This window comes from Aotus nancymaae, unplaced genomic scaffold, assembly GCF_030222135.1.
Source record: "Aotus nancymaae isolate 86718 unplaced genomic scaffold, 86718_ANA_hifiasm-v0.15.2.pri h1tg000022l_1, whole genome shotgun sequence".
Classification (NCBI taxonomy): domain Eukaryota; kingdom Metazoa; phylum Chordata; class Mammalia; order Primates; family Aotidae; genus Aotus; species Aotus nancymaae.
In genome coordinates this window covers 6060873-6076430 of record NW_026988435.1, presented here as the reverse complement: position 1 = coordinate 6076430, position 15558 = coordinate 6060873, and the positions used below count along the sequence as shown (strand labels likewise).

Genomic DNA, 15558 nt, shown 5'->3' with positions numbered 1-15558 from the left:
GAATTTTAGTAAAATGAGAATCTCACCTGATGTTTAAGCCTAAAGAGTGCCTATAACTGCTGTGTTCTCCAGCATTGATCACAGGTTTCCTGTTGTGTTTTTCTGCCTTATAGTTTAAGGAGCTAAGGGCTCTCTTGATGTCAGATTGTTTTACCACAAAGCCTGTCCTTACCTTTTTGACAACGTAAACCTCTATGTGAACATGAAGGGTTTTAAGACATGTTTTATATAAATATGAAAATTCATAAAACATATCTAGTTTAGTTGTTCCATAAATTATTCTGAAATACTTCTTAGATCAACTGACCTTACAATAAAATTGCTTTTGTATGTAAAAATGTGTTTCCTGCCTAGAGGTAAGTCCTTATTAAGCTGCCTGGCTCTTTAATACTAATATTAAAAACCCAAAAAACAAAGTAATGTAATTTATGGTATTTGTGTCAGCTCAGTGTCTTATGTCTGCAGTGGTTTAATGCAAGTCTGCTAACAGTTTTTATTCCTAAAAATGTAGAATTGTTCATTCTTCGGTAGCTATTTGGGGTGGGGTGGGGAGTAAAATCCGTTAATGTTCTGATGATATACAAATACTGATTCTAGATAGATTAAGAGGTTAAACATAAAATATCAAACTATGAAAAGGTAGGGGGAAAAACAGAAGTGGCTTCACTCTATGGGCAAAAATGTATAAGCCTGAAAGCAGTGGAGTCAATAACAAACTCAACTGACAATGCGCAAAAATATTTAAAATACTTTTGCACTTAAAGTCAAATGGTTACAAGAAAAATTGGGTATTTTAACATCTGACATGGTTATCACCTCAAACACAAATAAAATGATACTAAGACATCTATAGATAAGTGGACATGAGCAAGTAATCCCCCAAAAAACAAATAACTAGTAAGATTTGAAAACCTACCCTAAGGTATAGTTAGGCATTATAAGGAGATTATTAGAAATTCAGACAATTCATAAGCAAAGTTGTTTATTTAAAATCAAAATATATAGATGCCGAGTCCCAAAATTAGGTGGTAAAATAAATATGACCTCTTTCCAAGTATAACACATTGCGTTTCTCTAACAGAAATAAAGTATATGATTCTTACTACCTTCTTCAAACTTTTTTTATGAACGAGTATAACTTTTTATGAAGATAGAACTTTTTATGAAAGAAAAATATGAAAATGGTTAAGTAAAATCACATGGCTCCAAAAGTCTTACTCTGAAAACAGCAGTCCTACCAGTCGTTCTTTCCAGAGGCAAGCTTTTCATTCTCTTAGTTTTTCCTTCTGGTAGTTACCTTCATTGGTTTTTCCAAATTATTATCTTTTTAGTTTTTCAAGTGAATGCATATATTAATACATGTAATTTACAAAAGCCTCTTCATTTATAATGCATCCTAACAGTCCCCTGTCCCATCCCGCCTACTTCTCCAGAGCAATGACTTTTAACTCTTTTAACAATGTCTTCTATTTTTTTCTCACATAACTACTTAGTCATTTCTTGAATATTTTATACAGTACATAGTGATTTCTTGATTTGACAGATGAGGATTTAGCTCTTACACCATCGCTATCTTCACTTTTACTCCCATATTGTCCCAAAGTAGTTATATTTAGGGGCTAAGCAGTCACCACATCATTATGACTGTACGTATTGCTCATTGTTGAGAAAAACTGTATTATACTCTTACTTCCTATCCTGTACTTACTTCTTCCTTAGAATTAATTATTGCCTAACCAACCCTTCCCCCTTGTTTTTTAACTTTTGCTTTATCTTCAATGAGCTTCTTTCCAAATGCCCCAAATCTGGCAATAACCTATTATTAAGAGAAGGGATCTCACTATGGTGGCCAGGCTGGTCTGGAACTCTTGGGTTAAAGCCCTCCTCTTGCTTAGCTTCCTGAGTAGCTGGGACTACAGGCATGGGCCATTCCATCCAGCTAACCTATTAATATTTTTAGTGTTTTGTTTTTTTTTTTTAAGCCAGCTCCATAGCTGGAATATTGCCTGTGTTGGATCCTATTTGCTGGATCCATGGCTTCTCTGGTTTGTGTACCCCTTCATTTTGCTGGAGTATTTTCTCCACTAGCTTCCCAAGAAAGGGTACATGGAGGTAACTCCTGAGTCTTTGCTTGTCTAAAAATGTATTATTTTTACCTTCACCCTTGATTATTTGGCTGAATATAGATTTATCACTTGAAGATAACTTTCTAGAATTCTCAAGGCATTGTCCCATTGTTTTGAAATTCTTTTTCTAGACAGGGTCTCTTCTGTCACCCACGCTGGAGTGCAGTGGCACAATCACAACTCACTGCAGCCTTGAACTTGAAGGCTCAATTGTTCCCTCCATCTCAGTCCCCTGAGTAGATGGGACTACATGTGTGTGCCACAATGTCAAACCAATTTTTGTATCTTTTGTAGAGATTGCCCAAGCTAGTTTTCAGTGATCTGCTGACCTCGACCCCACAAAGTGCTGGGACCACAGGCCTGAGTTCCACACCTGGCCAGTTTTTCTTTTATTCTCTCTCTACTTTCTTCATTTCTCAAAGGCATCTCAAATTCAGTGGGCCCAAAACCAAAGTCAAACCCCATCAGAATATCCTGCTACTTCCAACTTTATCTTAAGTAAGTAAGTTTCTTACTCCATGCAACCCTTTGGTTTAAACTACCATCATCTCTCACTTGAACTTAGTTTGTTTTCCTGCTTCTGTATTTCTTAATATTATAAAATATTTCAAACAAACCATGTGTGGCTTTGTACTTTTGACTACATAAAAAGAATGGAAGATCTGCCGGGTGCAGTCGTTTATGCCTGTAATCCCAGCACCTCGGGAGGCCGAGGTGGGCGGATCACCTGAGGTCAGGAGTTGGAGACCAGCCCGACCAACATGGCGAAACCCTGTCCCCACCAAAAATACAAAATCAGCCGGGCTTGGTGGCGTGCACCTATAGTCTCAGTCACCCCGGTCACCCCGGAGCCTAAGGCAGGAGAATCGCTTGAACCCAGGAAGGCAGAGGTTGCAGTGAGCAGATGTTGCGCCACTGCTCTACGCCTGGGCAACTAGAGGGAAACTTTGTCAAAAAAATAAAAAAGGTATGAAGAGCTTAAATACTTAAACATGGAATTGCTTTGAGTGTTTCACATTCACTGTTCCCGTGCATTCCAGCAGCTTCTTACTGCAAACACCTGGGACTTGCTATAGAGCAGCTGGAGAACCTTCTGCCCACACACAGGACAGGGAGCTGACCACCAAGGAGTGGGGAATCAATATTCCAGCTTTCTCCCCTCCGTTTCCCTGCTATCTCAGCAGTATGGAGCTTGTTACCAATGAGAACCTGCTCACTGACTTTCTGCCCTAGAATTAATGATTGCCTAACTAACCCTTTAAACTGGTTTTCTTACCTTCTCAGCTCCATTTAGCAATATCTCAGTTGATGATTTCTGGTATGACCTAGCAAATAAACTACTTTCACTGAAATTTCAGTCTTGGAATCTGCTTTGGGTTCCCCAGTCTAAGACAGAAAAATACTCATTTTCCCATCACTGGACTTCCAGGTTGTTTTCAATTTTTCACTGTTACTAACAAGACTGCAACATTTGTCTACAAACCTCTGGATATTTCTCGCTAGTGAAACTGCTCAGTTGAAGGGCATGCTTATCTTTATCTTTAATAACTACTACCAACATTAGAAAAGCCCAACAATGTCAAGGACTGGCAAGAGTGCCACATGTGATGGGTGTGGAATGGCAGCTCACTGTAGCAGGTGCTGGCAACTCAGTCTGGGTCTTGGAGAGGCACTTAGTTACAGCAAGAATGTTTCATAAATGGTATCTGATATATTCAAGATTAGTGGGAAATAAAAACATGTTGCTTAGAAATAATTATCCATAGATCTAAAGTCAACAAAATCTTTTTTTCTAATGTAAAAATACATACTTTTTTCAGAGGGAGAGGAAAGAACTTAAACCGGAAAATACTTTCATATTAATCCTTCTTCTCATATACTTCAAATTTGTACTTGATGCCTTTCTCCTCCTGGACATCAGAGAGAACACCCGGGTATTCTGGCAGAAGTTTATATTTCTCCAAATCAATTTCTGGAAAAAACGTGTCACTTTCAAAGTCCTGCATGATTCTTGTCACAAATAGTTTAAGGTGGCCTGGGTGATTCATGGCTTCCTTATAAACAGAACTGCCACCAACTATCCAAATCATATCTACTTTATTTGCTAATTCCGGTTGTTCAGTAAGGTTTAACGCATCATTCAGACTTCTGGCAAGAAAATGAGCTCCTTGTGGAGGTTCCTTGAGTTCTCTGCTGAGAACTAAATTAATTCTATCCTTTAAAGGTCGATTCTTCTCAGGAATGGAGAACCAGGTCTTCCTACCCATAATCACCAGATTCTGTTTACCTTCTATTGAAGAGGTTGTGGTCATTCTCTGGAAATACCTGAATTCATTTCTGAGTGGCGGCCAGGGCAGGTCCCCCTTCTTGCCGATACCCATGTTCTGGGACACAGCGACGATGCAGTTTAGCAAACGAACCATGACAGCAATGAGCACCTCCGGGCCCGCTCACTAGGTGGCCAAGATTGGTGTGAAATTCCCTTCTTCAAATTCTTTTACATGTCCACATCGCAAATACAATACTAGTGTATTAATTCATTAACTGCAACATTCTGGAATAAGCATAGAAAAATAAATTATATAAAATATATAAATGTATATGTATAAAACATAAATTTGTAAAATTATAAAAAATACAGAGGCTGAAAAGTAGACTGACTTTTCCACAAACATTAAACAGACAGCATCCAAGAGATGGCATCATTTCACTCCTGAATACCTTACAGTCTTTTGTACCAAGTCTAAATTCGAATATGCATTTTTAGGTGACTTGGAAACTTGTTTAAATAAATATTTTAAGCTTCAAATCAGATTAGTGGGAAAGACATATTTTACACGAATATAAGACTTGTACCTATAGCACGTACCTATACTGATAGGAGCATCAAGAGGCATCAAAAGTTGATGTTTATTAAATATCAGAGGCCATATCAAACTGATTTTTTCTAACTGCTGATTGTTGCTACAAATGAGTGTTACCTGAAGCGAAACACCAAGAGTAAATAAACTGCTATTCCTATCAAAATAGGCGTAATAAACACCTTCCTTCGAGAACCATTAAACGTTGCTCCTTGTTAAAGGTGGGGGAGGCTAGAGTGGAGGGTCCTTTTTGTTTTCACACATTTGGTGTCAACGATAAAAATCACAATGAGCACAACAGTGAAAATAATAGCAGCAGCTAACATTTGTTAACTATTTCCTAATCACCTTTCTAACCGCTTTACATGTGTATTCAGTTTAATCATTTAACACTCCCCATTAAAAGAAGGAGATTATCCTCAGGGGCCAGGTTTGGGGAAAAGGATGACTTAATTTTTTTCATTATATTCCACCCTTTTATCCTTGGGTACTGAATGTCTAGGCTAACGGGGGTCATTAGATTTGGTAGATTAGATCATAACTAGTTTCACTTTGAGAATAGTTTAAAGCAGTCATCATACAACATATGGCCGGGTGTGGTGGCTCACGCCTGTAATCCAAGCACTTTGGAGGCCAAGGCGGGCGGATCACCTGAGGTCGGGAGTTCAAGACCAACATGCTGAAACCCGGTCTTTATTTAAAAAAACAAAAAAAACAAAAAACAAAAAAACAACATAAGCCCAACACTCATTCTTTCACTGAACCCATGCACACATAGACCGTTCAGCACAATATGTGACTATCTTTGCATTTATTTTGAGACACGGCCTCGCTCTGTCGCCCAGGCTGCAGTACAGGGGCGCGACCACGGCTCACCGCAACCTCAAACCCCTGCTCAAGCAATCCTCCCACCTCAGCATCCGCAGAAGCTGGGGCCACAGGCGCGCACGCGCGCGGATGCGTGACTTTCTAAGGTCCGGAAGCCCAAAGCTCCGCCCAGTAATCCAAGTAGCGAAACTCGCCTTTGCCCTGACCCGCGGCCTCCGCCTCCCGGGAAGTATCCGCCTTTACCAGCTACCGGAAGTAACCGCGCGTGAATCTCCCGCGGGACCTAAGTCTCTTCGACGAGATTTCTACAGCGCGGGCAAATCAGTATCTCGCGATAACTTGAAGAGGAACTGTGAGGGTGAAAGTGGATGCCTACGGAAGTCAGACTGTTCTTTCAGTTCCGTGGAGGCTCTTTGATTCTGGTTCGCGTACACCTCTTGTTTGAAAGCTCTCAGCGGGACAATGCTGACCCCGGTGAGGCCTGGGGCCCGGCTGGGTGCCTCTCTAATGAGACGCTTCTGTACGCGGCCGAGGTGGCGAGGGAGGGTGCTGGGATGGGGAAACATCACCTGTGTTCGCTCCCTAGGTATTAGCGTTTCTTTGGCTTTCCTGTCAAGCCCTGGAATAATGCTAAGTGCAGTAATGCTGAGTCCCTCGGTCCAGCTCGCAGACTTCTAGTACCTACTCCCTCCAGCTCTTGGAAGGCTGGGATTTGTTTCTGTGTCATAGCTGTATCCCGGGAGCTTAGAACGGTGTCTGTTACACTTTTCCTGGATGAATAAATGAAACAATTGCAAGGAATTTTCACAAGGAAACTGGAGTGATTTTTTTCCGCTAAATTTACTTTTCACTTTGAAATTTAGATTTACAGAAGAGTTGCAAAGATAGTACAGAGGTCGCAGATACCTTTCACCAAGTTTTCTTGATGTCAACATCTACGGTGACTTTTTAGTTTTGTTTAGAGACAAGGTCCTGCTCTGTCACTCAAGCTGGAATGCAGCAGCTGGGTCATAGCTCACTACCACCTTGAACTCCTGGGCTTAAGCGATCCTCCAGCCTCAGCCTTGCTAGTAGCTAGGACTACAGGAGCGGGCCACCACGCCTGGCTAATTTTTTTTTTTTCCTTTTGTAGAGACAGGGCCTTGATATGTTTCCCAGTCTGGTCTTGAACAGGGAAATAATCCTCTCGCCTCTTCCCCGCAAAGCATGAGCCAGCTGGAGTGCAGTGGCGAAATTGCGGCTCCCTGCAACCTCCACCTTCCGAGTTCAAGCGAGTCTCCCACCTCAGCTTCCTGAGTAGCTGCGGTTACAAGCGCCTGCCACCACTCCCGGCTAATTTTTGTATTTTTAGTAGAGACAGGGGTTTCCCATGTTGGCCAGGCTGGCCTTGAACTCCTGATCTCATGTGACTTTACCACCTTTGCCTCCCAAAGTGCTGGGATTACAGGCGTGAGCCACCAGCTCAGCCCCTACAATGACTTTTTACAATTAATTTGTTCCTTTTGACAGTTTACTCAGCCCCCGTAGATTCTCTTTTAGCCTTTACTTCACATTTGGTAAATAATTATTTGGAAAAACCTTGCTTTTTCGTAAGTAGGTAATGTAGTACAATTTTGCTACTTGGAAGGTATTGCTCCCATTTCAAGAACTAGTAATTATCCAAAGAAAGTGTTCTGGTCTTGAAAAAAATTTTTTTTTGCTAATGTTGAAGTTCAATAAATTTGTAATAATATCAGTGTGTGTCAGCAACCTTTTCTTATCGTCATAGCTGAAAGCGAAATCAGAAGGGAAGCTTGCAAAACAGATTTGCAAAGTTGTGTTGGATTATTTTGAAAAACAGTATTCTAAAGAACTCGGAGATACCTGGAATACAGTAAGGTTAGTATAATTCATCTCGATGCTTTATGATGGAACAAAGTACAATATATAGTCCTCCTTTTTGTGGGAGGGATGCCGTGAGGATAAAAGGCAAAGGAATCTAAACCTGGGTGTCCTTTCCTACTAAGGTTATAGAAAGGAACAACTTAGAGGAAGTAGATTGAATCATAGCATAATGGAAAGGGGAGGAAGAAGACTTCACAGATTGCTATCCCTTTGCTTTGAGCAATTGCTTTTATCCTTGAAATAGGAATGCCCACTGGTTTGACAAAATTAATTATATTGTAATAGAAAATCATAAAATTTGGAATGTTTGGGTTCTGAAATTTAGAAGCTAATACAACAAATCTTTAAAGCCAGCACTGCCTTATCTTAGTCAAAGGTATACTTTATTGGGTAATCATATTTCTTTCCTATGTCTATGGCTGGGTATATTTTGAACACGTGCATATACACACAAAATTATTTATACTATAAAAACAAGAAATGCTTAATGCATGGAAGTAGGAGAAACGTGATTTGTATGTTTGGTAAGCTGCTGTTGATGTGTGGATCACTGTATGGGTTCTTGACACCGAGTGCCTGATACACTATATTATGCTCTCTGGAATACAAAGAGCAAGACAGTCCACATGTTCAGTTTACATGCTGTCTAGTTAGTGTTTATGAGGGAGGTGGGGAGATGGGTGTGGTTACAACTATATAAACGAATTTGTAAATACTGTGATCAAAGTATCTAACAAAGCCTGAGGGTGCCAGCCAAGGCCTGAAGGGGAGCTGGGTCTTGGTGACTTACAGGAGTTACTGTGACAAAAAGAACTAGACCTTCTAGGTTGAGGGGAGAAGGTGCAGTGTTCATGAAGTTAGGGCAAAAGCCCACTACGTGTTGTATGAGGAAAAAAAGTTACATGGCTACAGATAATATCTGTAACTGAGTCCAGACTGATTTTTCAGATGGTTGGCGTATCCATTTTCTTCTTCGATCAACTGTAAGCATTTCTCCTTTACAAATGGCAGCTCTAAGCATTTTTGAAAACAAAGAAATTAAGTTTTGGCTAATAAAGATCACAAAGGCTGAGGTGATTCTCACAATTTTAGGACAATTAAGCTGTTTTAGAAATTGGTAAATGCTATAATGTGCAAGCCATTTATATTTGTGGGTTTTATTTTAAAAGTAAATTTTCAAATGGATATTTTTTGGCACAGAGATGAAAAACAGAAAAAGTATGTAATAAATTCATGAGGTTTTCAGTATACAAAGGTACTCAAATAGAATATTCAAATAACTAAACGCTTATTACATGCTTACTATATGCCAGACATACTGACTTAGGTGATTCTCAGAACAAACCCGTAAGAGTTTAACTTGCCAGAGTTCACTCAGCTAATAAGTGGCAGAGCTGAGACTTGGCCTAGCTTGGCTGACTCAAGAACTCCCACCGCTCATCCTTTTTCTATATTGTCTCATATCTGGGATATGATTTTACAAAAAAGGACAAGATTAAGAGGTATTTTTTTTCTGTAGACTTTATAGCAGTCTGGCTACTCATTTTCTGTAATGATTTATTTTTCTACTTAGTGTACTCAGAAAGTCATATAGCATTATTGACCCTAAACAAAATGAGCAGGGAACCTCAAAGCCGTTTAATTAGCTGTACCTTCTGCTTCATCTACCATATTATTGGGTTTTTGTTGTAATTTAAGTTTTACATAAACACGCATTAAATTTGCCATTGGCAAAATAAAGGCTTCTCAGCTTAGGAAGTAATCTGAGTGTAGAAGATGGTATGGGGAAATAAGAACAGAATTAAATATTTTGTTTTTTAACTGCTTATTTGTAAGGCATAATGTACTTGCAGAGCCTACTTCCAGGAAAAGTCAAGGGCATTTTTTTCTTGGCCTATTTAGAAAGTAATTTATTCAGTATTTTTAGTTTCCTGTAGTAGTGGAGAAGATTCAGTATTTAAATTTACTCTTTTGTGATAACCTTTTTTGTCTAGTTATCCTCTGAGTAGTCTTTAAAACTGGAGTTTACCCTGGTTCAGTTTGTGCTCTATTTGTTGTCTCCATGTTCTCCTCAGGTAAGCTAATTTATGGCATGACTTTTATCAGTATGCTGTCATCTCAAGCTGTGAGGCTCTTCCCAAGATACGGTCCCATACTTCTGTTTTTTAGCAACTTCAGTTACTTGGCAAACTCGGCAAACTCAGAAGTGTATTATTAGTTTTCCCTTCCAAACCTCTGTTGCCTTTGCTACCTGTATATTTTACCTCATATCGTCATCAGTCTAGTTCCTTCCTTCTCTATACTTTCACTACGTTTGTGGTAAAGAATGAACCTTATTCAAAAATACGTCTGGCATTTTTGTCCTCAGCTCCTGGGAGGTGATCTTTAAGCTCTTGGAATGTCCTTCCTGATAAGTGTGTCTGTTTACCTGGGTGTTTAGATCACACATGATAATCTAACGATGTGATTTATGTTGAGGGCTTTGGACCACAGGTGTTAACCTCCAGAAAGGCTTGTGACTAAAAGCTATATGGTCAGTCAGTCATATGTACATGACCAAGACTCAATAAAAAGTGGATACCAAGGCTCTGGGGAGCGTCCCTGGTTGGGAGTACTCCTGTGCAAACTGTCATACATTACTACCAGTAACAGTTAACCTTGTTGATGAGTTGCATCCTTCCAAACACATGCACAGATCTCACAGTATGAAACATTCCTTATGTTCAGGATTTTTAGCCTTTTGATGCTCCACCAGAAACTCAAAAGGATTTCCTATTTGAGGTGCAGTGAGTAAGAAATCTGGACATAAATTGCCCTTCTGTGAGATGCAAGGAATTGCCGTTGCCAAAATAGAATAGGAAGCCATAGGCTCTTCATTAGCATCTCTGAAGAATAAAAATAAAATGACTCAAAAACATGTTTGGTGCATTTCCATAAAATTGATTTATTTTTCATTTCCAAAAAACTCTTAAAATGGTTGAATGAGCGCCCTCTGGTGGACAAAAATAGCACTAAATCAAGGAATTTCTCTTAGCTATGGAAATTTACATAGGTTCTGTAATTCTACAGGGTTATATTGTGTTTAACAACTTCTAGATTAAATGATATTTTGAAGGTAGGATGGAGAGTAGAATAGTAGGAGAAAAGAATAAAGTCAAAGAAAAGTTGAATGAAAATTATACTCTCAAATAATAAACATTATCCAAATAATATGTTACACAATTTTGCAAGATTTTAACTTAACTAGCTTTTCATTTTTTAGTGCTTTGACTTTGTCAAAATAATAAGTAGTTTGGAGAGCCGTAAATCGAACTCTAATTTTATTAATTTACTCTGGGATTTAGGCCCCAGGCACTAAGCCAAGGAGACAGAGAAAAATAACTCAAGGTTCCCATATAAACAAGTTAGAGAAATGGGTAAGCAGTCAGGGTGACACACAGTGTGATATATTAGTTTAGCTTCATCAGCTATTTCTCAGAGTTCAGTTATTCCTTTGTACCATCTGTCCAGATTTACTTAATATTTTTTTGATCAGTTTTAATATTTTTCTTTTGTTTCTTAGGAATTTAAATATAAACTAATTTTATTTTATTATCAGTAAATAGATGTGTCTAGCATATAGTCGATATATGGTGTATTTTTAGAGAATGAATGAATTTTGACAAGATAATATACGATGGCTCACGCCTGTAATTCTAGCACTTTGGGAGACCAAGGCAGGGGGATTGCTTGAGGGTGGGAGGATCACTTGAGGACAGGAGTTCAAGACCAGCATGGCCAATATAGCAAGACCTCATCTCTACAAAAAATAAAAAATTAGCTGGATGTGGTGGTGCATACCTATGGGCCCAGCTGCTCAGGGGACTGAGGTAGGAGGATTGCTTGAGTCCAGGAGGTCGAGACTTCAGTGAGCCATGATTGCACCACCATACTCCAGCCTGGGTGACAGAGTGAGACCATGTTTCTAAAAAAAAGAAGAAGACAAAACAGACTTATCAAAGCAGAGGGAGGAGCAACAATGAGTGAGATATAGAAAGGCTTTCCAAGGGGTATGTAGGCTCAGGTAAGTGACAGCAGTCAGTTTTCAGATCCTCAACTTTCATGTATTCTCTTTCAGAAAATTACTCTGCCCCTCTGTACGGAAGGGGGTACGTATTGTCCTTTCCCAACCTGCCTTTCTCCAATTTTCTGTCACCCTGTTTACAAAAAAAGGCACTCTTGCACTATTCTGGCTTCTGTGCTGCATTCCTCCAGGTATTCAAAACCTCCATGTGCCAGAAACTATTGGAGTGTCAGTGTGAGAAAGCGAATGACCTAACATATTCTCTGACAAGTCAGGTGGTTTCCAGGTTTTGCTTTCAATAAAAGTAAAGGAGCCCTGATTGAGATGTCAGCTAACAACTCATTTAAAATATTTGTGATGATAGGTCACTAAGTGATTTGGGGATATAACTCAAAAAGAATTCAAAGTAAGAAACATTGCTATAACAAAATATATTTAATGTTCATCCATTTATTTAACTGAAGGTTTTTCTCAGCTCTTATAAAAACACAAAATGTGCATAAAAATTATGTTGAATCCTGACTCATTTTATTATAGTAAGAAGTAATATTCATTCATGGATACATGAAAACAAAAGCTCATTTCATTAAAATATCCACTTCTTATCAATTTTACTTTTATGTTTGTAAGTTATTTTGATCAGTTTTGTACTAACATTGATCTCTGAATCCAGAAGTTAACTGTTTTAAAACTTAGAAATTTAAGACCACAGGAAAAACAAATTTAGTACATATGCATGTGTGTATGTGGAGCCTAGAGAAGTATGATAGGGTGATAAAAATATTTCAAGTATGAAAATATATTAGGATAAAGTTATATGAAATAGAATGTAAATAAAAGAGGAAAACGAGTGGCATAAAATTTCCACCTATTAAAGACGAGTCAGTCTATGAATTTTTAAATGGATTGTGATGGGTATCAAAATCATTCTGATATTTAGGTTCCACTGGCTACATTTTTAAAAGCAGTATAATTTGTATTTTAAAATGTCAATTTTTGCAGTATGCTGGAAATTGCATCCTTTAAACATATGGTGAGGATTTTAATGTCAACCTAAAATGTGTGTTTTTCAAAATGGTATCGGTGATGTACTAGCAAATTTGCAGGTCACTGACCTTGTGTGTCTCCATTTCTGCTGGCTACTGAGGTGCTTGCACTTCTCACCTGGAACACCAGCAAGTGGAGCAGCTTCCGACTAACTGTGAATCTTGGGAGAAGGCCTGGAGTGTGGTACCTGGCCACTGTTTTCTAGAGTCTTCTAATGTACATTCCCTCTTCCACCTGCTAGACTACTTGCCCATCCATCAAAGCTTTGGATTCAGAAGCCACTTTCCCTCCAGCCCCAGGGTAGCCACCCACCCGGTGCAGGCATGGGAGGGTGTGTGTGTGTGTGTGTGTGTGTGTGTGTGTGTGTGTGTATGTGTGTATTGTGGTGAGAAGAATGAAGGTCAGTGGCAGGTGTGTGTATTATATCAATAATAAAGCTGTGTATTATATTAATACACAGCTTTGCTTTCTCAGGGCTAGGAAGCACCAGCCTGAGCAGCCTTAGCAGACCCTTCAAGAGTTGGTCTGTTGCAGCTGCTTCTATAGGCAGGATATGACAAGCTGATTTCATTGTTAGAGACAAGAGGGTTTCAGGGAGGTCAGAGCCACTTGCACTAGTTAAGGGTTGGGGTAAAATTCTCTTTCGTGCCCCCTTGTGTAGCTCTGTGCTGTAGTACAAAGGTCGCACACTTTGGGAATCATTCCTGTTAGGCCTTAAAGTCAGTCTGATTTTGAATCAGATACTTCCACCTACCAGCAATGTGACCTCGGGTAAATTGCCAAATCTCTAAAAGCCTCAGTTAACTGCTAAAATGGGAGTAAGAGCTGCCTCTCTCAAGGTTGTTGTGATGATTCTATGATATAAACATGCAAAATGAACATTGTACACATCCAATCAGTAATATTTATTAATAATAATATCAGAGAATAGTGGAGGATATGAACTGGGTGGAAAGGCTTCCTTAGGTAAAACTCCCTAAGTTGAGAATGCATGGGTGAGAGAGGAAAGGTTATTCCAGTCGGGGGGGGGGGGCGGGGCATAGTTTATGTGGAGACCAGTAAATGTTAAAGAAACTTGTTAGGGGAAATCTATATAGTTCACTAGGATTGGGCATAGAGCGTGAAAGATCAAAAATTTCATTTGTTCTATTTAGGCCTTATTTTGTCTAGTCACTAAAGAATGAGATAGAATAACTTCTGAAGGGTTCTGCCTCAATCTGCAATAAGTACATGTCTTTAAGTCTGATTGGGGCTCTCTCCCCCTAAAGTCTATTAATGGCTTCTCAACACTTAGAAGATAAGATTCAAAAACCTTATCATAGTATACTTGGTAATCTTCTGCCATAATCCACACCAGACTACTAAAAATGAACTGTTCTTTCTCATACCTGTGTGCTTGTACATGTGGTATTGGCTTTGTCCTGAAACTTCCTTTGTCATTTCTTCCTATAGATAATTTCTTTTCATCCTTCAAGATTTAATGTATTGGGTAATGTACAAAAGTAATGTTTTTCCTAAATTAATAATCCTCTTAAACAAAAAGCTTAAAAGGTAATATGCAGGATTAATAACCTTCCTAAGAGATATGGAAGAAAATGTGAATAAATGGAGAAACATATTGTGATCAGAATTGGAAAAACTGATTGCAATAAAGATGTTAAATCTCTCCAAGTTTAATGCATCTAATATAATATTAGGCAAGGTTACTATATCTCTAACTGTCTACGTACACAAATATTTTATAAATGTTTTTTAACTTTGTTTCCAAAGTTCATCTGAAAGAATAAACATTCAAGATAGTTTCAAAAATTCTGAAGAAAAAAAGAAGAATGAATAGAGATTTGTCCTGTCTGATACTAACTAACTGAAAGTGTCCTACACCTTTTTAGCTGAGGGGTAGGCACATGATGCAAGCCAAGCCACTCCTGTCTGTATAATTGTGTTTCTGACCATCTTTTTGTTACACATGACTCAACACTGGATAGATTTTTCAGCCTGTTTGGAGGGTAAGATTAGGGTGAACTACCATAAGATTTGCAATAGTGGGCGTTTGCAGATTTCACTTTGGGGTCAATTTTAAAGCAGTCTCTCCCAAAGTGTGGTCCTGGGTATAAGCAGCATCAACATCACCTGAAAACTTGCTAGAGATACAAATTTCACACTCTTTTTCAGACATACTGAATCAGAAACCCTGGGTAGGTCCCTACAGTCTTGCATACTTAAGTTTGTGAACCTCTTTCTTAAGGAAAGAGGTTGTCATCCTCCAAAATAGCTGAAACAGATATGCCATGCCTCTGTGACACACTATCCATATTAAGAGGCAGTGAAAGGAAAAAGCAGTTTCACGTATTAGCCCTAAATTGAAATTCACATGGCATGCTTCCAGTCGCAGGTGTTACATTTCAATCCAGCCATTACTCACATAGGCAACTCCAGGGTGTATAGCAGCTGGAATTTATTTAATTGGCCATAGTTAATGAGGCTCCCAAATAACTCAGCTAGAAAGGTCAGCTAGTAAATAAATTAAATATTTCCTGCTGGATCGTCTGTCAGTTGATAGGAGTTTGTGATTGTCAAGAGATGCAACTCTTGGACTAAATACAAATTTAGCAAGGTAAAGCTGCTGGGGGAAAGCCTGCACCATCAATCCATAAGTGGTTTTTAAATCATCCTTGGTTTTGTATCATCTGAGCCACTCATCACCTCATTAACTCCATTACTGTAGAGTTCACTGTAGTTAGTTTCCCAT

General features: G+C 38.9%; 2 protein-coding genes across 6 annotated transcripts in view; one reads left to right on the top strand and one right to left on the bottom strand.

The window, feature by feature from the left end:
* Positions 1 to 6049, bottom strand: part of DHFR2 (dihydrofolate reductase 2) — a 54536-nt gene extending 48487 nt beyond the window's left edge. The window contains exons 1-2 of one of the 2 annotated variants that reach the window (XM_012474171.3): positions 5900 to 6049; positions 3938 to 4680 (exon numbers count right to left, since the gene is read on the bottom strand). In XM_012474171.3, the coding sequence (XP_012329594.1) occupies positions 3986 to 4549 (564 nt within the window). In that variant the 5' untranslated portion in view covers positions 4550 to 4680; positions 5900 to 6049 and the 3' untranslated portion in view covers positions 3938 to 3985. Of the gene's footprint in view, positions 1 to 3157; positions 4681 to 5899 lie in introns of those variants that run through there. The other variant, XM_021667492.2, reaches the window with a different exon arrangement.
* A 110-nt stretch (positions 6050 to 6159) lies between these two features.
* Positions 6160 to 15558, top strand: part of NSUN3 (NOP2/Sun RNA methyltransferase 3) — a 108417-nt gene continuing 99018 nt past the window's right edge. For all 4 annotated transcript variants that reach the window (XM_064380005.1, XM_064380006.1, XM_012474163.2 and 1 more), the window contains exons 1-2: positions 6160 to 6289; positions 7584 to 7693. In XM_064380005.1, the coding sequence (XP_064236075.1) occupies positions 6278 to 6289; positions 7584 to 7693 (122 nt within the window). In that variant the 5' untranslated portion in view covers positions 6160 to 6277. The remainder of the gene's footprint in view (positions 6290 to 7583; positions 7694 to 15558) is intronic.